The sequence below is a fragment of the Saccopteryx bilineata genome, chromosome 3, assembly GCF_036850765.1.
Source record: "Saccopteryx bilineata isolate mSacBil1 chromosome 3, mSacBil1_pri_phased_curated, whole genome shotgun sequence".
NCBI lineage: Eukaryota > Metazoa > Chordata > Mammalia > Chiroptera > Emballonuridae > Saccopteryx > Saccopteryx bilineata.
This window is the reverse complement of record NC_089492.1, coordinates 293,688,659-293,714,192: the sequence shown is the minus strand read 5'-3', so window position 1 is coordinate 293,714,192 and position 25,534 is coordinate 293,688,659. Positions and strand designations below refer to the sequence as shown.

Genomic DNA, 25,534 nt, shown 5'->3' with positions numbered 1-25,534 from the left:
GTATACTAGTGAAACAACACATGGGTCTCACATGGGGTCTCACTCTCTATAATCAATTTGGGGGGGGGAAGTATTCTAGGGAACACTGGAGGGGGGCTGTGTGAATGACGGTTTGGGACACCCTCTACTTACCTGTTTGGATTCCATAAGAACACTGTCAGTCATGGCAACCTACACAAGCAGGTAGGCCTTAAGAGGGATAAAGGGATTTCTGGTGGGGTTCCATGTGCTCATTACTCCCTGTACTCTTCTTCCCTGGCTCAGTCAGGCTGGCTGTCTAACTTTTGTGTAAGTGCTCAGTATCCACTCTTCCCAGCAGTGTGACCGTGAACTGAGAATCTTCCAGTGACTCCATGAACTCATCAACCTCTCCAATCTATTCTTCCTTTGAACAGCTGTTAAATTCTTAAAAACTTTTAAAACCCTAACAAAGACCATGTCTTTTTTTTTTTTTGTATTTTCCGTAAGTGAGAAGTGGGGAGGCAGGCAGACAGACAGACTCCCACATGAGCCCGACCGAGATCCACCCACCATGCCCACTAAAGGGGCGATGCTCTGCCCATCTGAGGCATTGCTCCATTGCTCAGCAACCCAGCTCTTCTTAGCGCCTGAGGCAGAGGCCATGGAGCCATCCTCAGCGCCTGGCCAACTTTGCTCCAATGGAGCCTCGGCTGCGGGAGGGGAAGAGAGAGACTGAGAGGAAGGAGATGGGGAAGGGTGGAGAAGCAGATGGACGCTTCTCCTGTGTGCCCTGATCAGGAATCAAACTCAAGACATCCACTTGAGTTTGAGCTCTACTGCTGAGGCAACCGACCAGGGCGATCGTGTCTCTTTCTGTTCTACGCACCCCCGGTATGCTATTCCAGGTGCGGCTCCGCCTCACACCCTCCGACCCTCACGGACACAGGACACCACGTTGATCCTCACACGGCGGCTTCTCCGCCTGTCACCTCTGTCACCGCGTCACCCCGGGTGTCACCCACGAGCGCCTCATGGTCCAGGACGCCGGGGCCTGGGCTGCAGGACGTGACCGGCCCCCGCACCGGAGCTCCGGGTTCGGAGGGGTGAGACAGTGAGGGCCCGGGGGACGCGCTCATCTCAGCCGGTCGCCTCAGTGCGGCCGCCGCCATCGAACTCTGTGGGTGGGGCGTGGCGGGGCGAGAGCGGCGGGAGAGGAGGCAGCCCGGGGGACCGCGGTCCCAGTCCGGACCCTGGCACAGGTAACCCGGGCGTCGTCGTAAAAATTCACATCCGCGTCTGTGCGGCAGACAGGTCGACTCCTGCGCCTTCTCAGCCCCGTCATCGCACCGGGTCCAGCGCTCAGGCGCACCAGACTTTCCAGGGAGACAGAACGTTTACCGCGAAGTGCCGGAAGTCCCGCCCACAGTGACGCACGCAAACTTTTCCTGAACTTTCATTGGTCAGCTTTGCTGTCGGCGGCTAGGAGCATTCTGGGTAATGTAGTTTCCAGATCCACAGGCCACTCAGAGACATACCAGCAAACCTCCAGGGTAGGGGTAGGTAATCTTTTTGGCTAAACCAAAAGGTTGGTTTTGATTTAGAGAGAGCCATGAACACCACATATTTTAAAATGTAATTCTGTGAGAGCCATACAATGACCTGTGTTTGTTACGCATTAGCCATAAAAATTTGGTGCTGTCCCGGAGGACAGCTGTGATTGGCTCCAGCCACCCGCAACCATGAACATGAGCGGTAGAAAATGAATGGATTGTAATACATGAGAATGTCTTTATATATATATATATATATATATATTTTTTTTTTTTTTTTTTTTTTTTTACAGAGGCAGAGAGTGAGTCAGAGAGAAGGATAGACAGGGACAGACAGACAGGAACGAAGAGAAACGAAAAGCATCGATCATTAGTTTTTCATTTCGCGTTGCAACACCTTAGTTGTTCATCAATTGCTTTCTCATATGTGCCTTGACCGCGGGCCTTCAGCAGACCGAGTAACCCCTTGCTAGAGCCAGCGACCCTGGATTCAAGCTGGTGGGCTTTTGCTCAAACCAGATGAGCCCACGCTCAAGTTGGCGACCTCAGGGTCTTGAACCTGGGTCCTCTGCACCCCAGTCCGACACTCCGTCCACTGCGCCACCGCCTGGTCAGGCTGTTTTATATTTTTAATGTTATTATTTTTCTTATTAAAGATTTGTCTGCGAGCCAGATGCAGCCATCAAAAGATCCACATTTGGCTCGTGAGCCATAGGTTCCCGACCCCTGCTCCAGGGGAAAAGACCAGGTTCCACCATGAGGGGCACTGGGAGATGGCCAGTTTGGGTCCCAGAACAGAGGAGGGGCTTAGCTCAAATTTGTGGGAAGCACTCGCTGCAGTTAATCACTCAAGTGTTTGTAGACATTATTTCAGAATCCATAAAGTTATGAGACTTAAACGTAGCCTTTCACACACAGGTACTAATGCACATATGCCATAATTATTCAGCCAGAAAATGTGGACCCTGGCCTGTTGGTTCAGTGGTACAGTGTTGGACTGTCGTATGGATGTTGCGGGTTCGAATCCCTGTCAGGGCACACAGGAGAGGCACCCATCTGCTTCTCCACCCCTCCTCCTCTCACTTCTCTTTCTGCTCCTGCAACCATGGCTCAATTGGAGCGAGTTGGCCCTGGGCACTGAGGATGTCCATGGCCTCCACCTCAGGTGCTAAGAAGAGCTCGGTTGCTGAGCAATGGAGCAATGCCCCAGATGGGCAAAGCCTCACCCCCTAGTGGGCTTGCTCCAGCATGTGGGACTCTGTCTCTCTGCCTCTCCTCCTCTCAATGAATTTTTGAAAAAAAAAAGTAATCACTTTTGCCCTGGCCAGATAGTTTGTTTGCTTAGAGCAGGGGTCCCCAAACTTTTTATACAGGGGGCCAGTTCACTGTCCCTCAGACCATTGGAGGGCCGGACTATAAAAAAAACTATGGCCTGACCAGGTGGTGGCGCAGTGGATAGAGCGTTGGACTGGGATGCGGAAGGACCCAGGTTCGAGACCCCGAAGTCGCCAGCTTGAGCGCGGGCTCATCTGGCTTGAGCAAAGAGCTCACCAGCTTGGACCCAAGGTCACTGGCTCCAGCAGGGGGTTACTCGGTCTGCTGAAGGCCCGCGATCAAGGCACATGTGAGAAAGCAATCAATGAACAACTAAGAAGTCGCAACGCGCAACGAGAAACTGATAATTGATGCTTCTCATCTCTCTCCGTTCCTGTCTGTCCCTGTCTATCTCTGCCTCTGTAAAAAAATTTAAAAAAAACTATGAACAAATCCCTATGCACACTGCACATATCTTATTTTAAAGTAAAAAAACAAAATGGGAACAAATACAATATTTAAAATAAAGAAAAAGTAAATTTAAATCAACAAACTGACCAGTATTTCAATGGGAACTATGGGCCTGCTTTTGGCTAATGGGATGGTCAATGTCCGGTTCCATATTTGTCACTGCTAGCCATACGTAACAAGTGATATGACACGCTTCCGGAGCCATGACACATGCATCCCGTGTCACCAGAAGTAGTACTGTACGTGAGCGACTCAGCGCTTTGCGGCGCCGCCATATACAGTACTCCAGGAGCACAGGATGCATCTGCACCTCTCACTGGCCACCAATGAAAGAGGTGCCCCTTCTGGAAGTGCTGCGGAGGCCGGATAAATGGCCTTAGGGGGCCGCATGCAGTCCGAGGGCCGTAGTTTGGGGACCCCTGGCTTAGAGCATCATCCTGAAGCACAGAGGTTGCCAGTTCAATCCCTTTGTCTGGGCACAAAACCAGAAGAGATCTATGTTCCTTTCTTCCTTCCTCTCTTTCTCTAAAGCCAATTGTGAAAAAAAAAAATTTTAAGTCACTACTTTGTTTTGCCATTTTTATACTATGACTATTGTTTTGTAACCTCTCAGTAAAATCAAGCTGTTTAGCAGTTTGTGTATACTGCAGAATTGGGGTAAACACACACACACACACACTCACACACACTCACACATACACACACACACACACACAGCCAAGGACAATGCACACCAAAGCCTCTAACTTGGAAAAGGAAAAATAAAGGGCTCCTGGTGGCTAATTGGGCTCAGTTTTCCTCCCTCTCTCTCTCCCTCCCTACCTCCCTTCCTCCTTCCTTCCTTCTTTCTTATTTATGTGAGAGGAGGGGAGATAGACTCCCGCATGTGCCCTGATCAGGATCCACCTGGCAGCCCCTGTCTGGGGCCAATCCTCAAATTACCTGAGCCATCCTCAGAGCCTGAGGCTGACACTCGAACCAATCGAGCCACTGGCGGTGAGAGAGGAAGAAGAGAAGTGGAGAGGGAGGGGAAGAGAAGCAGATGGTTGCTTCTCCTGTGTACCCTGACCGAGGATGGAACCTAGGACATCCAAAGACCAGGCTGACACTCTATCTACTGAGCTAACCAACCAGGGCTTTTTTTTTTAGAGAGAGATAGTGGAAGGGAGAGAGATGAGAAGCATAAACTCATAGTTGTGTCTCTTTAGTTGTTCATTGGTTGCTTCTTATACATGCCTTGACTGGGGGGCTCCAGCTGAGCCAGTGACTCCCCCTTGCTCAAGCCAGCACCCATGGGACCATGCCTGATGACCCCACGCTCAAGATGGAAACCTTGTGGTTTCAAACCTGGGCCATCAGCAGCCCAGGCTGACACTCTTTCCATTGTACCACCACTGGTCAGGCTAACTAGGCCCAGAATTTTTTTTTTAAGATTCTATTTAATGATTTTACAGAAAGAGTAAATGGGAGAGTGAGAAGTATCAATTCATAGTTGCCTCACTTTAGTTGTTCATTGACTGCTTGTTTGTTGTACGTGCCTTAACCTGGCAAGCCCAGGGTTTCAGACAGGCAACTTCAGAATTCCAGCTCAGTGCTTTATCCACTGCACCACCACAGGTCAGGCTAGGCCCAGATTTTTTTTAAAAAAAGATCCTATTAGCCATTTCTGCTCAGGGTCCTCTCCCACTAACTGCACTTTATGGAGAAAGCTGTGCTGAACTGCTTGCCTTTGCACTTACCTGCCTGCTTGCACTGTGTTTCTGCCAAGTGAAATATCCCTTATAAAGTTGTTCCTGGAATCCTATTTCAACTAATTGGACTGAGGCTTTTTCCATCCAATCCAAGCTATGCAGCTCCAGCCAATCAGAGTGGCTCTGTTCTGACCAAGGCATTTTGGACCAACCAAACTGTGAGGATTTGGATTCGTCATTTGCATGACAGAACAATCAGTGTTCAGGGGCAGGAACTCTTATCCATATAAGCCACCTCTTCCCTGGCTGGGAGAGCCCACTTTCCCTTCCCAGCAGGGAATGAGGAGTGGCCCTGGCTGGGTAGTTGGTGGTCCCAATATACCAAGTTTGGGGCCTCAATCTCCACTCAGGGCACACAAAAGAATCAACCAGTGAATGCATGGATGGGTGCAACAACAAATCGATGTTTGTTTCTCCCTTCCTCTCTCTCTATGATCAATTTTTAAAAAAGAATGAAGAATGTTTCTCCTGGCCTGACCAGGCGGTGGTGCAATGGATAAAGCATTGGCCTGGGATGCAGGAGTTCCAGGTTTGAAACCCCAAGGTCACCAGCTTGAGCACAGACTCATCCAGCTTGAGTGTAGGGTTACCAGCTTGAACATGGGATCATAGATGTGACCCTATGGTCGCTGGCTTGAGCCCGAGGTCGCTGGCTTAAACAAGGGGTCAACTGCTCTGCTGTAGCCCCCCGGTCAAAGCACATATGAGAAAGTAATCAATGAACAACTAAGCTGCCGCAACTATGAGTTGATGCTTTTCATCTCTCTCCCTTCCTGTCTGTCTCTCCCAATATATCTCTCTTGCAAAAGAAGGAAGGAAGGGAGGAAGGGAGAAAAGGAGAAAGAGAGAAAGAAAGAGAGAGAATGTGAATCCTTGGCTGAGCTGAACTACCAAAAAGTGAGGAACAGAACAGAACAAGCTCCAGAGCTCCACCTCAGAGCTGTGCATGCTGTTTTCACAGCTGTACTTAATCACAATTGAGCTGTTTTGTGCTGCATAATTTACTTCTTCAACGCACTCCAAGATTGAGAATTGCTGTTGGCGTTGAACTGGCACCAACAAGCATTGGTTGACTAGATTCATGTTCTTCCCTTCCTTTATAACGTAATACTTGATTAAAAAGCCATCCAGCCTCTATGTGCTGGCATCTGTACATGGTGTGTAGTGCATTTCCAGCAAACCAATAAATGCATAAATGAGTAAAGCAACAAATCTGTGTTTCTCTCTCCCCTCCCTTGCAGTTTCAAACCCGGGTCCTCAGCATCCCAGGCCAATGCTCTATCCACTGTGCCACCGCCTGGTCAGGCTAGGCCACACATTCTTCATTCTTTTCTTTCTTCCTTCTTTAAAAATTGACTATAGAGAGAGAGGAAGAGAGAAACAAACATCGATTTGTTCTTACACCCATCCATGCATTCACTTGACTCCTTTGTGTGCTCTGAGTGGAAATCAAACCCCTAGCCTTAGCATATTAGAACTACCAACTACCCAGCAAGAAAGGCAAGTGGCTTGTGCAGCATGGCCTGGGAGATTTCCCAGAGAAATTACTTGTATTTCTGGTAAGTAGCAAGAAAAGAAAATGCCAACAATTTCTCTTTCACACTTTTAAAGCTAGATTTTTCTCTTTCTGATTACATTACAATTATTCTTAAACTATGAGAGCTAAGATGCAAGGATTGCTGTATCATATTAATTTATTTTGTTATATACTTCTACTTTCTTTCCATAGGGTTTGCACATCCTCAGTCCAACTTCCCTGCTCTTGTTTTCTTGATACCGGGTAGCATGTCCCGCAGGGAGAACTTCGTTTGTTTTCACAGATTTCCCACTTTTTCAAGGTGCACAGCATTCAGTATTCATGTCCTCTTCTAACTTTTGCTTGCTCACCAATCTTGTCCTTTCACTATGTTGCCTTCTTTTCGATCTAATAACTAAAATGTAGACATATTTTCAAGACACAAATAAATGGAGAATAGAAATGGAGGAAAATGCCTGACCAGATGGTGGCGTAGTGGATAGAGCACTGACCTGTGATGCTGAGGACCCAGGTTTGAAACCTTGAGGTCCTCGGCTTGAGCGTAGGCTCATCCAGCTTGAGTGTGGGGTCACTGGCTTGAGCATAGAATCATAGACATGACCCCATGGTTGCCAGCTTGAGCCCAAAGGTCACTGGCTTGAAGCCCAAGGTTTCTGACTTGAGCAAGGGGTCACTGGCTCAGCTGGAGTCCCCTAGTCAAAGCACATATGAGAAAACAATCAATGAACAACTAAGGTGCCACAACTATGAGTTGATGCTTCTCATCGCTCTCTCCCACTCTGTCTCTGTCTCTCTCTCTCGTTCCTCTCTCACACTAAAGAGAAAAAGAAAAAGAAATGGAGAAAAACCAAAAAAAAAATTATTGAAAAATAAAGGTACAAATAGTAGAATTTTCAACTCACAATGGATGTCATTTGTTTAATAAGGATAATGAAAATTTTAATTCTTAAGGTATTGTCCCATTTTTTGTATTCAAGCTTTATTTTATTGAATTTATTGAGTGATATTGCTTAGTAAAATTATATACGTTTCAGATGTACAATTTTATAATACATCTTCTGAATATTGTATTGTATGTTGACCACCCCAAGTCAAGTCTCCTTCCCCCACCCTTTCCCTCTGGTAATCACTATACTGTTGTCTGTGTCTATGAGTTTGTATTCAAGCTTATTAAATTCCAACTTAAAAAACAATGTAGGCCCTGGCTGGTTGGCTCAGTGGTAGAGTGTCGGCCTGGCGTGCACAGGAGAAGCGCCCATCTGCTTCTCCACCCCTCCCCCTCTCCTTCCTCTCTGTCGCTCTCTTCCCCTCCCGCAGCCAAGGCTCCATTGGAGCAAAGATGGCCCGGGTGCTGGGGATGGCTCTGTGGCCTCTGCCTCAGGTGCTGGAGTGGCTCTGGTCACAACAGAGCGACGCCCCGGAGGGGCAGAGCATCGCCCCCTGGTGGGCAGAGCGTCGCCCCCTGGTGGGCGTGCTGGGTGGATCCCGGTTGGGCGCATGCGGGAGTCTGTCTGTCTCTCCCCATTTCAAGCTTCAGAAAAATACAAAAAAAAATACAAAAAACAAAACAAAACAAAACAAAAAACAATGTAAAAATGTTATAATTCAATGTAGTGGAAGACATTGAAAAAAATCTCTTCTAAGGGTTAACAAGAGCCATCAGCCTTCGTTAGCATCAATGATCTCTCTCTTTGGCCTTCCACCTCTTTCTGACTGTCCATATCTGGGGTTGTTAGAGAGGAGATTCATACAGGCTATGGTTGTAAGATTGAATTAGACACTGTCTCTCTACCCACTTTTTCTCTAGGATTTTATTTTTTATTTTTTAAATTTATTCATTTTAGAGAGGAGACAGAGACAGAGGGAGAGAGAGATAAAGGGGGAGGAGCTGGAAGCATCAACTCCCACATGTGCCTTGACCAGACAAGTGCATAGTTTTGAACTGGCGACCTCAGCATTCTAGGTCGATGCTTTATCCACTGCGCCACAGCAGGTCAGGTCTCTAGGATTTTTTTTTTTTAAGCTAGTCAAGTGAAGCAGTGAGAGTGGAGAAGGAACAAGGAAATCTATAACTGGTTGTGATCAATTACTTGTAGACACCATTTCATTTGGACCAGCTACTCTAGGATTTTTTTGTGAGTGTGACAGAGACAGAGAGAGAGAGAGACAGAGAGAGGGACAGATAGGGACAGGCAGACAGGAAGGGAGAGAGATGAGAAGCATCAACCCTTTGTTGCAGCTCCTTAGCCACTTTAATTTTTCATAGATCGGTTTTTCATATGTGCCTTGACTGGGGGACTGCAGCAGACTGAGTGACCCCTTGCTCCAGCCAGCAACCCTGAGTTCAAGCCAGCCACCTTTGGGCTCAAACCAGTGACAATGAGGTCATGTCTATGATCCCATGCTCAAGCTGGCGACCCTGCGCTCAAGCTGGTGAGCCTGTGCTCAAGCTGGCGACCTCGGGTTCTTGAACCTGGGTCCTCTGAATCCCAGTCTAACAGTCTATCCACTGCACCACCACCTGGTCAGTTGGATTTTTTTAAAAAGATTTTATTGAGTTTTAGAGAGAGGAGAGAGAGAGAGAGAGAGAAAGGTGGGAGAGAGGAGCGGGAATCAACTTGTAGTTACTTCTTGCATGGGCCTTGACCAGGCCAGCCCAGGGCCTCAACTCCGCAGACTCAGCATTCCAGGCTGACACTTTATCTACTACGCCACCGCAGGTCAGGCTCGAGGATCTTTTTTTTAAGCAAGTATCCAAGAACCTCAGAACTTCTATAAAATCAGGCTTATATGAGCACCTATGTGGCTCTCACCTCACAAGTATTTGCAGGCATGGTGGCATCACTCAGACAAGGGTCCTTGAACCTGGGGTAAAGACCTCTGTTTTGTGGGCCTGGAGTCTGTTTTCACATCTGATTGAGGCCCATGGTACAGGTGGGACATCTGTTTGTCTGTGTTCTAAACTTGGGAATAATGTTACTTTAACAAGTATGTTTAAGGGATGTCTTGTCTGGGAAAAAGCTTGTGTCCCGAACTGTTTTCAATCCTTGGAACTTCACTGCAAAAAGGAACAAAGCAAATCACACACATGGTTTACCACTCTGTGCAATCTGGTGGGAACAGGTCATTTCTGTAGGTGTGGCTGTAAATATTCATCTTCCTTTCCTCAAACTCCATGAACTCCCACTTAGCTTTGCCTCTGAAAACAAAACCATCATTGCCAGCGTTCATGGGACTTTGGATCTGACAAGAATAACTGGTTGACCTTCTACCTGAATTAATAAACTGGGCCAGTTGCTCCCCATTCTCTGAACGTAGATCACTGGACTCATCTTTGTACTCGTCCTGGAAGCCGTCCTCTTCCTCTCCTAATAAAGGTATCTTGATATTTCGATACAGTGATGCAAGTTGTTGCTTTTGCTCAGCCTGTGCCCGTCGACTAGAGAATAATACAGATGAGTTTAGGTGCACAGTGTTCACACTACAGCATCATCATGTCTTAATCATCTGACTTTTTTTTTTAATAATTTTATTTATTTTATTTTTTTTTACAGAGACAGTGAGTCAGAGAGAGGGATAGACAGGGACAGAAAGACAGGAACAGAGAGAGATGAGAAGCATCAATCATTAGTTTTTCATTGCGCGTTGCAACACCTTAGTTGTTCATTGATTGTTTTCTCATATGTGCCTTGACCGCGGGCCTTCAGCAGACTGAGTAACCCCTTGCTGGAACCAGTGACCTTGGGTTCAAGCTAGTGGGCTTTTTGCTCAAACCAGATGAGCCCGCGCTCAAGCTGGCAAGCTCGGGGTCTCGAACCTGGGTCCTCTGCATCCCAGTCTGACGCTCTATCCACTGCGCCACCGCCTGGTCAGGCTCATCTGACTTTTTGACTGAAAAGGAGTCACTAGTAGGTGGTGGTAGGCGGGGAACAGAGGCAGAAATATACTGCGAAACAAAGTAATCACAGATCTAAAATTTGTGCTAATCAAAAAGCAGTAACTGCATGACCAGTGGTGGAACAGTGGATAGAGTATCGACCTGAGACACAGAGGTCCCAGGTTCAAAACCCCGAGGTTGCCAGCTTGTGTGGGTTCACCAGATTGAGCGCAGGGTGTGAGCATGGGATCATAGACATGACCCCATGGTCACTGGCTTGAGCCCAAAGTTCACTGACTTGATCCCAAGGTTGCCAGTTTGAGCAAAGGCTCACTGGTTTGGCTGGAGCCCCCCGGTAAAGGCACATATGAGAAGTAATCAAAGAACAACTAAGGTGCCGCAACTACAAGTTTATGCTTCTCATCTCTCTCCCTTCCTGTCTCTCTTGCTAAAAAAAAAAAGAAAAGAAAAAGAAAACATTTTATCTGTTAACATCTTTGTCTATACTAATGAAAGACACTGAAGCTGCAGTTCCACAAATTGAGTTATAGGAGCTTGATAGCCACATTAGAAAACCCATAACTAAACATGCTACTCTCTCATTACCAAAATTCTTCATTTTTACCTTCAATCTAATTTTGCCTTCTTCTGATTTACTTCAAGGTAGTCCTAAAATGGCTATATTAACAAAATCCCCTACACGCTGATATATTCCTTCTGTTTATACTGAAATTGTGTGGGGGTTTTTGTATTTTTCCAAAGATAGAAGTGGGGAGGCAGTCAGACAGACTCCTGCATGTACCCGACCAGGATCAACCTGGCATGCCCACCAGGGGGCAATGCTCTGCCCATCTGGGGCATTGCTCTGTTGCAACTGGAGCCATTCTAGCACCTGAGGCGGAGACCATGGAGCCGTCCTCAGTGCCCGGACCAACTTTGCTCCAATGGAACCTTGGCTGCAGGAGGGGAAGAGAGAGACAGAGAGAAAGGAGAGGGGGAAGGGTAGAGAATCAGATGGGTGCTTCTCCTGTGTGCCCTGACTGGGAATTGAACCTGGGACTTCCACATGTCAGGCCGATGATCTACTGCTGAGCAAACCAGCCAGGACCACAATTATTATTATCATCATCACTAATAACCCAGTTAGTTCATGTCTTACTTAAGAATGGTAATGTTGGCTCTGGCCGGTTGGCTCAGCGGTAGAGCGTCGGCCTGGCGTGCAGGAGTACCGGGTTCGATTCCCGGCCAGGGCACACAGGAGAAGCGCCCATCTGCTTCTCCACCCCTCCCCCTCTCCTTCCTCTCTGTCTCTCTCTTCCCCTCCCACAGCCGAGGCTCCATTGGAGCAAAGATGGCCCGGGCGCTGGGGATGGCTCTGTGGCCTCTGCCTCAGGCACTAGAATGGCTCGGGATGCAACAGAGAGATGCCCCAGAGGGGCAGAACATCACCACCTGGTGGGCATGCCGGGTGGATCCTGGTCGGGCACATGCGGGAGTCTGTCTGACTGCCTCCCCGTTTCCAGCTTTGGAAAAATGAAAAAAAAAAAAAAAAGAATGGTAATGTTACTTAGCATATACTTACTATATCATATAGAAAACAGCAGTGCCACATACCAGTGCGATGCTTAAGGCTACACATGCAATTTTAATCACTTCCATAAGAGCAGGTCTATGTGGAATAAGCACTGAAAAGGAAAGAAAAGAAGTTCTCACCAAATTTCATTTTAGTTCTGCCTGTCAGTTCGTATATAAGTTAATTATATTGTTATTCCAGAGGGAAATGGGAGATAAAATCAGAAATACCATTAAAAAATTGTATTTTTAAAAAAGATTTGCCATTGATTTGAGAGACAGAGAAAGAGAAAGGAAGTAGGGGAAGGGAGGGAAAGAGGGAGAAGGGGAGAGAAGGAAAGAGAGAAGTATCAACTCATTTTTCCACTTAGTCATTTGATTTAGTTGTATACTCATTGGCTGCTGCTCATCTGTGCCCTGCCAGGGGTCAAACCTGAGCCCTGGTATGTAGGGACAACATATCTATCCACTGAACTACCTGACCAGGGCCAAAATTAGCACTCCTTCTTTTTTCTTATTTTCCAAGTGAGAGGAGGGAAGACAGAGAAACAGACTCCTGCATGGGCCCCAACCAGGATCCACTTGTAAACTCCCATCTGGGGTGGATACTCTGCCCATCTGGGACCATGCTTGCAACCAAGTTATTTTTAGTGCCCAAGGCAGAGGCTCCATGGAGCCATCCTCAGTGCCCAGGGCCAAAGCGCTCAAATAGAGCCATGGCTGTAGGAGGGGAAGAGAGAGACAGAGAGAAAGGAGAGGGGGAAGGGTGGAGAAGCAGATGGGCGCTTCTCCTGTGTGCTCTGATTGGGAATCAAACCTGGGCTATCCACATGCTGGGCCAACACTCTATCACTGAGCCAACTGGCAACAGTGAAAATAGCATTATTAGTTTTCTTTTGTTTTTTTAATTTTTTAAAAGACTTTATTTATTCATTTTAGACAGGAGAGAGAGAGAGAGAGAGAGAGAGAGAGAGAGAGAGAGAAGGGAGGAGCAGGAAGCATCAACTCCCATAAGTGCCTTGACCAGGCAAGCCCAGGGTTTTGAACCGGCGACCTCAGAATTCCAGGTCGACGCTTTATCCACTGCGCCACCACAGGTCAGGCAGCATTATTAGTTTTTAAAAATACAGAGGGAGGCCCTGGCTGGTTGACTCAGTGGTAGAGCGTCGGCCTGGCGTGCAAGGGGTCCCGGGTTCAATTCCCGGCCAGGGCACACAGGAGAAGCACCCATCTGCTTCTCCACCCCTCCCCCTCTCCTTCCTCTCTGTCTCTCTCTTCCCCTCCCGCAGCGAGGCTCCATTGGAGCAAAGATGGCCCCGGGCGCTGGGGATGGCTCCTCGGCCTCTGCCCCAGGCACTAGAGTGGCTCTGGTCGCAACAGAGCGACGCCCCGGAGGGGCAGAGCATCGCCCCCTGGTGGGCAGAGCATCACCCCCTGGTGGGCGTGCCGGGTGGATCCCGGTCGGGCGCATGCGGGAGTCTGTCTGACTGTCTCTCCCCGTTTCCAGCTTCGGAAAAATACAAAAAACAACAACAACAAAAATATATAGAGAGAGGGAGGCCCATTGCCCAGCCTATTTGAATAAATATAATTTGAGTTCCCAGGTCATCATGGACTCCCCCTTTTTTGTCTGGCTCCTGTCCTGGGTCGAAACCCTCTCTTTAGCTCTGTAGAGATGTGGGATCCCTAACTCATGACAGTAGCCTTAATTTTTACAACCTGAGTGCTGCCCTGATGGGCTCTGGTTGTGTAATAAATACTGTGATGAAAGGACATTATAGGGCAGCCTGGGGTGCAATTCCACCAACCCGCATCCGAGGTGTCAGTGTTCAGGGCCATCCAGTGTGCTGTCACGTTGTTATTTGTCGGCTCAGATGTCACATCCTCCATAACTCCCGAAAGGAAAAGAAAAAAAAAGAGTCGTTGTTTGTACAAATTGAACAAAAATGCAATAGGCAATAAAGGGTATTATTCAGCCACTTGCAAAATCGGACAAGCTGAAGTGGCCACTCCAAGTTCCTCACTGTCTGTCCCTTCACTAGTTCAGGCTGTGCAGTTAGGCAGCTGCTCCGGAAAAGGTCTTGAGGCTCAGCCCTCAGTGAAAGTCAGCTTGGCATGACAAAAAGAACCAGAACAGAAGAAATGCCAATGGTGCAAAATTTTTCATTGTCGCCTTGTCGGTGTGGGGTATATGGATGTGCGCTCAACTTTTCCATTTGTTTCAGGTTTTCATAATGAAACAATAGGAGAGAAAAAAGAATATGGGTCACAGTGCATTTCAATACAGGGACTGAAAATTGGCCCTTGGCTTTGGCAAGGGGAAGATCATGGGAAATCTGGACAAAGTCATTCTTAGTGCCGACGTGGTGGGGATGAAACAGGATGAGACTGTTATTAATATTTTAAATTGCAATACAAACAGGAAAAGTCACGAAGCAGAATGGGAGAGTAAGGTTATTTTTATAATGTTTCCTAGAAATGTAATTGCTTGTTATATTGACTTCATTTTTCTTATTTTCTGTACTCTTTCTTAATGCTATGGTATTTGGTGTCTCCCAGGCATCCCCAAACTATGGCCCACGGGCCACATGCGGCCCCCTGAGGCCATTTATGCGGCCCCCACCGCACTTCCGGAAGGGGCACCTCTTTCATTGGTGGTCAGTGTAATGGAGTACTGTATGTGGCAGCCCTCCAATGGTCTGAGGGACAGTGAACTGGCCCCCTGTGTAAAAAGTTTGGGGACCCCTGCTAGGCATTTTTCCTAGAGAAACACCCCCTCCGGGGGCTAGTATTTCCTAGAAAGAGCAAAAGACACCCTCCTAGTATGACTTTGATATACAAATCAAGCAATCCAGAGCCCACACCCCAACCGTTTTCTTGATCAAACTTTTAACACTACAAGCCAATATTCCCCCTGCCCTGATCACCCTACGACAAGGTACTGGACAACTCAGAACCACTCCAATACCCCAGAGCCTGTCAAAATTATTCAAACTGGCCTTGGCCATTTGGGTCAGTGGTAGCGCCTTGGCCCAGTGTGTGGATATCCTGGGTTCAACTCCTGATCAGGGGACACAAGAGAAGCGCCCATCTGTTTCTCCACCCCTCCCTCTCTTGCTTCTATCTATCTATCTATCTATCTATCTATCTATCTATCATCTATCTATCTATCTATCTCTATCTTCCCCTCCTGCAGCCATCACTTGATTGGAGTGAGCTGGCTCCAAGTGCTGAGGATGGCTCCATTGCCTCTGCCTTAGGTACTAGAATGGCTCTGGTTGCAACGGAGCAATGACCCAGAAGGGCAGAGCATCACCCCATGTTGGGCATGCCAGGTGGATCCCAGTCGGGTGCATTCGGGAGTCTGTCTCTGCCTCTCCTTCACTCACTGAATAATAATAATAAAAAATTATTCACATGACCAGGCGGTGGCGCAGTGGATAGAGCTTCGGACTAGGATGTGGAGGACCCAGGTTCAAGACCCCGAGGTCACCAGCTTGAGTGTGAGCTCATCTGGTTTGAGCAAAGCTCACCAGCTTGGACCCAAGGTCGCTGGCTTGAGCAAGGGGTTACTCGGTCTGCTGTGAGCCACAGTCAAGGCACATATGAGAAAGCAGTCAATGAACTAAGGTGTCGCAATGAAAAACTGATGATTGATGCTTCTCATCTCTCTGTGTTCCTGTCTGTCCCTCTCTCTGACTCTCTGTCTCTGTAAAAAAAAAAAAAAAAAAAAAAAAAAGATGATAATAATAATAATAATAATAAATTATTCAAGCTGTCCAATCCTAAACTGACTCCTGGTACCCACCTCTCTTCAGCCATTCCTTCCCTGGAAAACTCCAGTAAAGGCTCTGGGCCACACCCTCCCCTTTCTTCCTCCTGCTTCTTCTTTTTTTTTTTTTTTTTCTTTTAAAGATTTTATTTATTCATTATAGAGAGGAGAGAGAGAGAGAGAGAGAGAGAGAGAGAGAGAGAGAATGGGGGGAGGAGCAGGAAGTATCAACTCCCATATGTGCCTTGACCAGGCAAGCCCAGGGTTTTGAACCGGCAACCTCAGCGTTTCCAGGTTGACGCTTGGATGTGAGGGCGATCTGGCTGCGACATCTGTCACCCCATTGATCGCCAGGGTTGATTCGGCTGATCTGGCTGGCTAGGCGGGTGTCCCCTTCCTCCCTCACCGCTCCATGTGCGTCCCTCCCGAAGCTGCGCGCTCGGTCGAAGAGGACGACCTTCCCCGCTAGAGGAGAGGACCGTTCTTCGGTCAAGGGTATACGAGTAGCTGCGCTCCCCTGCTAGAACCTCCAAACAAGTCTCAAGCTCCAGGTTGACGCTTTATCCACTGCGCTACCACAGGTCAGGCTCTTTTTTTTTTTTTTAATTATTTTATTTTATTTATTCATTTTAGGGAGGAGAGAGAGAGAGGAGAGAGAGACAGAGAGAGAGAAGGGGGGAGGAGCTAGAAGCATCAACTCCCATATGTGCCTTGACTAGGCAAGCCCAGGGTTTCGAACCGGCGACCTCAGCATTTCCAGGTCGACGGTTTATCCATTGCGCCACCACAGGTCAGGCTCCTCCTGCTTCTTGACCAATTCTCATCCTTCCCCTCATGGCTTTCAAGGTGTGCAATGCCTTGTTTCTAGAAATCCGTGTAAACTTCTTCCTTCATAACAATCATTTCCACACCTGTGTGTCCTGCTGAGTAAAGCAAATCCCAGGTATGTTTCAACTCTCTGGGTCAAAAGTAAATGCATCCTTTTGATATTTATGAGAATTGCCAACTGTCCTGTACAGAAGTTGCACTCTTTCTAAACCTAAAAGCACAACAGATTCTGTTTCCCTACTTCTTTGCCAGTTGAGTTCCTTACTCCCCTTATTATGAGTTAGGTACTTTTTCATATAACCAAAAGCGAAGAGTTACAGTAGAAAACTGGGTTCTTCCCGTGATCTGACCAGACAGACAATTCCATGCCCTGTCACCGTATCAGAACCAACAGTTTGGACCCAAAGCTCTGGTGAGGCAGAGATTTCAGCAAACCTTTATTGCAAGCTCACAAAACCAGTTGGTGTCAAATTAAGGACTAGAATGCAGGCCTTCTGACACCCTGGCCCAGTCTCTGGGCTTTGATGGTAGTGGGGTGAACAGGCAAGTAAACTCTTCATAGTTGAGCTTTAAGAAGATTAATAGGCCCTGGCCGGTTGGCTCAGCGGTAGAGCGTTGGCCTGGCATGCGGGGGACCCGGGTTCGATTCCCGGCCAGGGCACACGGGAGAAGCGCCCATTTGCTTCTCCACCCCCTCCCCTCCTTCCTTTCTGTCTCTCTCTTCCCCTCCCGCAGCCGAGGCTCCATTGGAGCAAAGATGGCCCGGGCGCTGGGGATGGCTCCTTGGCCTCTGCCCCAGGCGCTGGAGTGGCTCTGGTCGAAGCAGAGCGACGCCCCAGAGGGGCAGAGCATCGCCCCTGGTGGGCGTGCTGGGTGGATCCCGGTCAGGCGCATGCGGGAATCTGTCTGACTGTCTCTCCCCATTTCCAGCTTCAGAAAAAAAAAAAATGAAGATTAATAATGAGTTTGAGCCCTGGCCAGTTGGTTCAGTGGTAGAACGTCAGCCCTGTATGTGGAAGTCCTGGGTTCGATTCCAGGTCAGGGTACACAGAAGTGCCCATCTACTTCTCTACCCTTCTTGCTCTCCCTTCTCTCTGTCTCTCACTTCCCCTCTTGCAGCCAAGGCTCCATTGGAGCAAAGTTGGCCCGGGTGCTGTGGATGGCTCCATGGCCTCCACCTTAGGCACTAGAATGGCTCCGGTTGCTATGGAGCAACATCCCAGATGGGCAGAGCATCGCCCCCTAGTGAGCTTGCCAGGTGGATCCTGGTTGGGTGCAGGCAGGAATCTGTCTCTCTGCCACCCTGCTTCTCACTTAAGAAAATAACAAATAATAATAATAATAATGAGTTTGGGATGGATATACATATTAATTATGTTTTCTTATTTTCTATATTTCCTGATCATCATTACTTATCCAAAGAGCCAGGAGGGGTGCCTTTTTCTAATTTGTCCTAAGGGGCCGTATAGGTTAGTGATGACTACTCTGGGCCCCCTAGAGCCATACACAACAATTTTGGGAATGTTCACCTATATTTCTTGATCCTTTGACTTACCATTATTCCCAGGGATGTGCATGAGTGTAGGATTTTTCACAGCTAAGAAGCCTTTGAAGGGGAAATTAGAGAAAGTAGACAGGTTTAAGACAGATATAGAAAAATAAGAAATAACTTGGTATTAGATGAGGAAGCCTAACACCTAGTTTCTAAACAGGGAAGACAGTAAATTTCTTAATAATGTATCCCAATGCCTAGTAGAATTATATGGCTCAGTCTGCAAAAGCAGAGTGACTAGTTTGCGTCTAAGTGTTTCCTTTTGTGAATATGGACCATTAAACGAGCCCTGGTTGGTTGGCTCAGTGGTACAGTATTGATCTGGCGTGTGGAAGTTCCAGGTTTGATTCCCAGTCAGGACACACAGGTGAAGCAATCACCTGCTTCTTCCTCCTCCTTTTTTTTCCTCTCTCTCTCTCCTCGTCCCTCAGCCATGGCTCCATTGATTCAAGCACGTTAGCCCTGGGCGCTGAGGATAGCTGCCTGGAGCCTCCGCCTTAGGAGCTAAAAATAGCTCAGTTGCGAGCATGGACCCCAGATGGACAGAGCATCTACCCCAGACGGGGATCACTGGGTGGATCCTAGCCAAGGTATATGCTGTAGTCTATCTCCTCTCCTCTCACTTAAATAATAATAATGAAAGAACATAACACATTTGGTTTCTCATCTGTTTTTGCAGTCACATGAGGACCTGGAGTGACTCAGCATGGAGTTGAAGAGGCTATGCTTTCATCAGAAAGTCAGAGAACCAGTGCCAGGGAGGGTCCAACAGCAATAGCCTTTCCTCCAACACAAATTAGATGCTATGATATCGAGCAGATAGCATTTCCCTTGTACAGAATCGAGATTGTTTATAAGTACCACATACTGGCACAAAGACTTGCTACCTAACTTGATGGGTTATCAGGGTCAGTTCCTCTGTTTTGAGATAAACACAGTTGGCTCTCAGACTCAAAATGTAAAGTGTCCTAGACAACTAATTGTAAAGAATGCTTTACACATGCAGAGCACCTGTGATTGGACTCTACCACCAACACAAGGGGACAAAATGACAAAGCCAATAGAGCTGCATCCACATATTCGAGAGGGCTGAGGCTTTTCTGTGCAAAAAGTGAAAAATGGGAAATGGCAATGGCTAACGACAAAGCACAAGCTACAGAGTTAAGAACAGAGGATTTAATTTCCAGGCAATGCTTACCTAGTTTTATTATTATTATTATTATTACTACTACTACTACTTGATAGAGACAGTGAGAAGGACACATAGGGACAGACAGACAGGAAGGGAGGGAGATAAGAAGCATCAATTCATTGCAGCTGCTTAGTTGTTCAGTGATTGCTTTCTCGTTATGTGTCTTGATCTAGGGGCTACAGCAGAGCGAGTGATCCCTTGCTCAAGCCAGCGACCTTGGGCTCAAGCCAGAGACCTTGGGCTCAAGACAGCAACCTTGGGCTCAAGACAGTGAACATGGAGTCATGTCTTTGATCGATCCCACACTCAAGCTAGCAACCTTGTCGCTCAAGCCAGATGACCCTGCACACAAGCCAGCTACCTCGGAGTTTTAAACCTGGGTCTTCTGTGTACCAATCCAATGCTCTATCCACTGCATCACCAGCTGATCAGGCTAGCTATATTATCTTATAGGCCACAATAATAAAAGATACACAAGAGGACATTTATACAGTACGTGAGAGGACCCCAAACTAGTTTTTATTTCACTGAATGAGCAACAGAAGGACTTATGGCTGGTTGTTAGGGGAATCTGTTGAATCTGAGGTGATTTTTCTTTTTTATTAATTTATTGTTAACATGGATTCAAGTGTCCCACTCAATCTAACTCTCACACCTCCAATCACGTGCCCCCCATTACATCTCTTTTGTCCCCCTCCCCCTCCCCTAACTCCCTACCCCTTTCCTCTGGGATTTCCTATCCTGTTATCTGTATCTCTGTGTTATGTATATATAATTTCACTAATCCCTTCACCTTCTCTGATCCCATCCCCTCATCCCCCTTCCCTCTGACAGCTGTCCCTCTGCTCTCTGTGACCCCGCCTCTGCCTCTATTCCTTTCCTCAGTTCATGGGGCGACTTATTTTTCTTAGGGGACTCTTTGGGCCATCAGATGACTTTTACAGGTTCTCAAAACTACTGATAGTATTGAAAAGAAAACTGATAGCAACGAAATGTAATTATCCTCCTTACTTATCTGAAACCAGTAAAAACAATGGTTGGTGCCACCCATTAAAGCCCGTCATTTGTCCAAATAGGTCTGAACTCACCTGCATAAGGCAAACACACAAGAAGTGGCCATTCCATTAAAAACAAAAAGAAAAAGGTGAAAGAACTTCCCATCTTGTCCATCCCTCCAAAAATGTTAGTCTTTATCCTACAGATGAAAGCAACTGTTCAGCTAGAGCCCAGCATGTGCTCCATATATATCCCAGGAACTAAGGAGCTTTGCTCCCTGTAGAATGTCTGGGTTCTGCCTTGGAACCACCAGTGTGAGGTCGGCTCCCGTTGCCACATGGGGCTCCTTCACGGAACCACGTCAGCCAATGGGGACACCAACAAGATGAAGGGCCATGCAGAGACAGGTCAAGCTGGCAGGGGCAGATAGGACAAAGGCCAGGTCCCTGCCTTCAGGTATTGGACAGTCAGTAAGGAGGCAGTAGGCAGCATGCTCCCTGTCCCTGTTCCATGTGTTTTTTCTTCCTGTTTTTGGTCCCAGGTCTGGTCCATTGTTGGTCTCCCTAACTTTTCCCAGGTTCACCTTCCTGGGCCCAGCCTGCCCTTTGCTGCCTCCACAGTTGAGTGTCTACAGTGTAGAAGGCAAGTGAGTGTTTCCTCTCTCTCTAAAAAACCCTCAAGGCAACAGCAACAGCTGGTGGTTTTGTTGCTTGCTTCTGGCTGTGGACAGAAAAATAAGCAGAGGCGGCCCTGGCTGGTTTGCTCAGTGGTAGAGCTTCGGCCTGGTGTGCAGGAGTCACAGGTTTGATTCCTGGCCAGGATACACAGAAGCAGCGCCCATCTGCTTCTCCACCCTTCCCCCTCAATTTCCTCTCTGTCTCTCTCTTCCCTTCCCGCAACCAAGGCTCCATTGGAGCAAAGTTGGCCCGGGAGGTGAGGATGGCTCCATGGCCTCCACCTCAGGCATTTGAATGGCTCCAGTTGCAGCAGAGCAATGCCACAGATGGGCAGGGCACCGCCTCCTGGTGGGCATCCCAGGTGGATCCTGGTCAGGCACATGTGGGAGTCTGTCTCTCTGCCTCCCTACTTCTCATTTCAGAAAAATACAAAAAATAAATAAATAAGCAGAGGCATCACCTCCCAGGAAGGCCTCCCTCGTCTAACTGTGGTGCCTCCACTGGAGCTTCCACCACACTTGTTCCTGCCCGTAGTGGCACCAATACCCTGACCTGTCCTCGCTGATGTCCCCAGCGTCTCACCCATGATTGTAGCTCCTGCGGGTGCCCAAAGATTGGCACCAGGTTTCATGTACACACAGGAGCCGTTTTCCAGGGAACTCATTTCCTCTCCTAGCTTTCTGCACTTTCAGCATTCATCTGTTCCTGTTCTGCGTCTGGCCAAGTCACTGCCCAGTGGCATCACTGATGAGTCATTACCATCCTAACCCGATTTCTTTTTTCTCTTTTATTTTTTTAATTAGAGAGAGAGAGAGAGAGATAGGGACAGACAGGAACGGAGAGGGATGAGAAGCATCAATCATCAGTTTCTCATTGCAAAACCTTAGTTGTTCATTGAATGCTTTCTCATATGTGCCTTGACCGTGGGCCTTCAGCAGACCAAGTAACTCCTTGCTTGAGCCAGCAACCTTGGGTCCAAGCTGGTGAGCTTTTGCCTAAACCAGATGAACCCATGCTCAAGCTGGCAACCTCACGGTCTCAAACCTGGGTCCACCGCATCCCAGTCTGACGCTCTATCCACTGCACAAACTGCCTGGTCAGGCCCTAACCCGATTTCTGAATGAGCCTGGAATTCACTTCCATCACCACCCTCCCTACACATCTCCTTCCTTGTTTCAGATACTGGTGAGGTGTGATCTCCATGGCTACGACATACTCATGTCCGAGTGCATCAGTCCCATGAGTGTACTGGATCTTAAGATGTCCGGAGTTGAGAATGAGTGTAAATGAGCTATTGAGAGCCAAAGATTTGCTGTGTGTGTTTACATGTACTTCTCATTGTGGGAGGCTGCCTCTCTGTCCTCCATTGGGGTATTGCACCCCTGGCAGTGATGGGGCCCTGGAGGGTCCGCTGAGGCCCCCCATCCAGTTTATATGAAGTTCCCAAAAGAGCTCACTGGCCACCTCCCAGCCCAGCCAGTTTATTCACTGGACGAGAATAACATCCAGGAAATAAACTGGGTCCAGCAGAACCTCCAGGAAGTTCTTAGGCAGGAAAGCTTGCTTTCCCAGTGAGTCAAGCGCAGACAGCAACATTTCAGTTAATGACAAACTACGTATATGTACAACCATGGCCCCATGGGATTACAATGGAGCTGAAACAGTCCTATTACCTAATGTCATAGCTCTCCTAACATTGTGGTGCAACGTGATACTCATGTGGTTGTGGTGATGCTGGAGAAAGCACTCCTACTGATAGATGCTTAGCACATACAATATGGACAGTATGTCATACTGGCTAATAATAAACATCTGTTACTGGTTTATGTATTTATTATCTTTTTTCTTTCCTTTTTTTTTTTTTTTTTTTTTTTGACAGGAAGGAAGAAAGAGAAACATTCATTTGCTATTCAACTTAATTGTGCATTCAGTGGTCACTTCCCATATGTGCCCTGACTGGGGATCAAATTTGCAACCGTGGGGTTTCAGAACGATGATGCTCTGAGTGAACCTGCCAAGGTCTTTACTATACTTTGTAATCATTATTTTTGTGTACTCATTTTTTATTTTTTATTTATTCATTTTAGAGAGGAGAGGGAGAGACAGAGAGAGAGAAGGGGGGAGGAGCTGGAAGCATCAACTCCCATATGTGCCTTGACCAGGCAAGCCCAGGGTTTCGAACCGGCGACCTCAGCATTTCCAGGTCGACGCTTTATCCACTACGCCACCACAGATCAGGCCGTGTACTCACTTTTTAAAAGTTTGCTGTCAGCCCTGACTAGGTTGCTCAGTAGATAAAGTGTTGTCCCAGCACACTGAGGTTGCAGGTTCAATACCCGGTCAGGGAACATAAAAGAACCAATCAATGAGTGCCCACTAGATGGAACTAAGTAGAATAAATTAATGCCTTTTCTCTCTCTCTCTCTCTCCTTTCTTCCCTATCTCCTTTCCTCTCTCTATAAGCAATGGGGGGGGGGAGTTTGCTGTAGAACAGTATTCCATGTTACACCAACAGCAGCCTCATACATCCTGTGTTTACCATGTCTTACTCTCATCGTTTTCTCTTGTCTGATTTAATCTGGTGTTATGTGCGGTAACATGCTGTACAGTCTTAGAGGTCTTAGAGCCCAGGAGCAATAGGCTGGACCATACAGCCCAGCTGTGCAGCAGGCTGTCCCATACAACCTAGGTGTGTAGCAGTCTGTATTATCCAGCTGTGTGTGTCTAACTGCACACTATGTAATGTCTGCATGACAACAAAATCACCTAACCATGTGTCTTAAAACATATCCCTGTCATTAAGCAGCACATGACTGAAAACGAACCCCGCATCACCCTCACCTTTGCTTCATCTACATGCTAGTTCTTCCGTTTGGCCTGGGTTGCCCTCCTTGAAATCTTATTAGAATCCTTCCAAGGTCATAACGCTAGGAGAGGGTGTTTAGAGTCCGAGTTTGGTGCATTGGGAATACAGTGGTCCCACATCTATCATGGGATTTAGTTCCAGAACCCCCTGTGACAGGTGAAAATCTGCAAAGTAGCAATCTTATATTTATTTTTTATATATTTTTAAGACTTTATAAACACCCACACTCTTATAAACCTTTCCCATACTCTTATAAACATGTCCCATGCTCTTAAACCCTTTCCACACTCTTAAACCTACATAATTTTAACATATAAAATTCTATATGGGTACTCACCGGTGACATTAATACAACTTGAACGATGAAGATGATGATGAATTAGCTGCGCAGTAGTCGTCCCTCGCCATATTGCAGTTCACTTTTCATGGTCTTACTGTATCACAGATTTTTCAATTGTATCCATCTAATTTTGTGAGTTTTTCGCTATACCAAGGGATTTTGCAGTATATAGGTATTTTTATATATTTTATATTATATATTTTATAATAATTAAAATAATTATTATTTTAATTATTTTTGTGGTAAAATAAGCAAAATAAGTGTTCCAGAAAATGCAGTGAGCGCTGGCTGGTTGGCTCAGTGGCAGAGCATCAGCCCAGCCTGTGGAAGTCCTGGGTTCGATTCCCGGCCAGGGCACACATAAGTGCCCATCTGCTTCTCCACTCTTCCCCCCTCCTTCCTCTGTTTCTCTCTCTTCCCCTCCCGCAGCCAAGGCTCCATTGGAGCAAAGTTGGCCTGGGCACTGAGGACAGCTCCATGGCCCCTACCTCAGGCTCAAGAATGGCTCTGGCTGCAACAGAACAATGCCCCAGATGAGCAGAGCATCACCCCCTGGTGGGCATGCTGAATGGATCTAGGATGGGCACATGTGGGGAGCCTGACTGCCTCCCTGCTTCTAACATCAGAAAAATACAAAAAAATAAAATGGAGCAATTCTGAATGTCCAATTCAGACATATTCCGAAGGGAGCTTAGCACTAATGTTAGCAAAAATCCTTTAGAACAGAGAGCCAAGTAATTTTATTTCTCATCATTTATAAATTTCTTGATTTTTATTATCAAATATCTTCTATAGAAACACTGAACAACAATAACAATAACAACAAAAAACCATTGAGGGAAAAGAATCACTAAAGAGTCAGCATATGAACTCTAGAGCCAAACCATCTGTGCCACTTCTAACTAGCTGTGTACTAAGGTAGGTTTCTCAACATCATTGCCTCAGTTTCTCCATTTGTAAAACTGGGATAATAATCGTACCGACCTCATAGAACTAAGGGGATTGAATGAGTTAATAATTGAAAAGCATTTAGAACCAAGTTTAAGAGCATGGTAGGTAAGTGCTGAATGTGATTGTAAAACTAAAAAAAAAATTTAATTAACTGTGTTAATTTCTTCATGAGTCTTTCCAGTCCTTGTTCATATACATCTTTTAGATGTTACGACAGATATGAATATACAACTCTGTAACCTTTTTATTCTTTCAGGTTATGTATTTTGATGCAGTGTTCCATAATTTTAACTTATAGTGATTGCCTAAAACAAATTACAAATTAAT

At 46.9% G+C, this 25,534-nt stretch overlaps 1 protein-coding gene across 1 annotated transcript; it reads right to left on the bottom strand.

Annotated features, from left to right (window-relative positions):
* Positions 1–923: 923 nt before the first annotated feature.
* C3H19orf18 (chromosome 3 C19orf18 homolog) lies at positions 924–20,547 on the bottom strand. Its single transcript, XM_066266623.1, has 5 exons — positions 20,466–20,547; positions 13,842–13,925; positions 12,044–12,146; positions 9,857–10,023; positions 924–1,048 (listed from the first exon to the last, which is right to left on the bottom strand). The coding sequence occupies exons 1-5, from the start codon at positions 20,545–20,547 to the stop codon at positions 924–926; spliced, it is 561 nt and encodes a 186-aa protein (XP_066122720.1).
* Between the last annotated feature and the right edge of the window lie 4,987 nt (positions 20,548–25,534).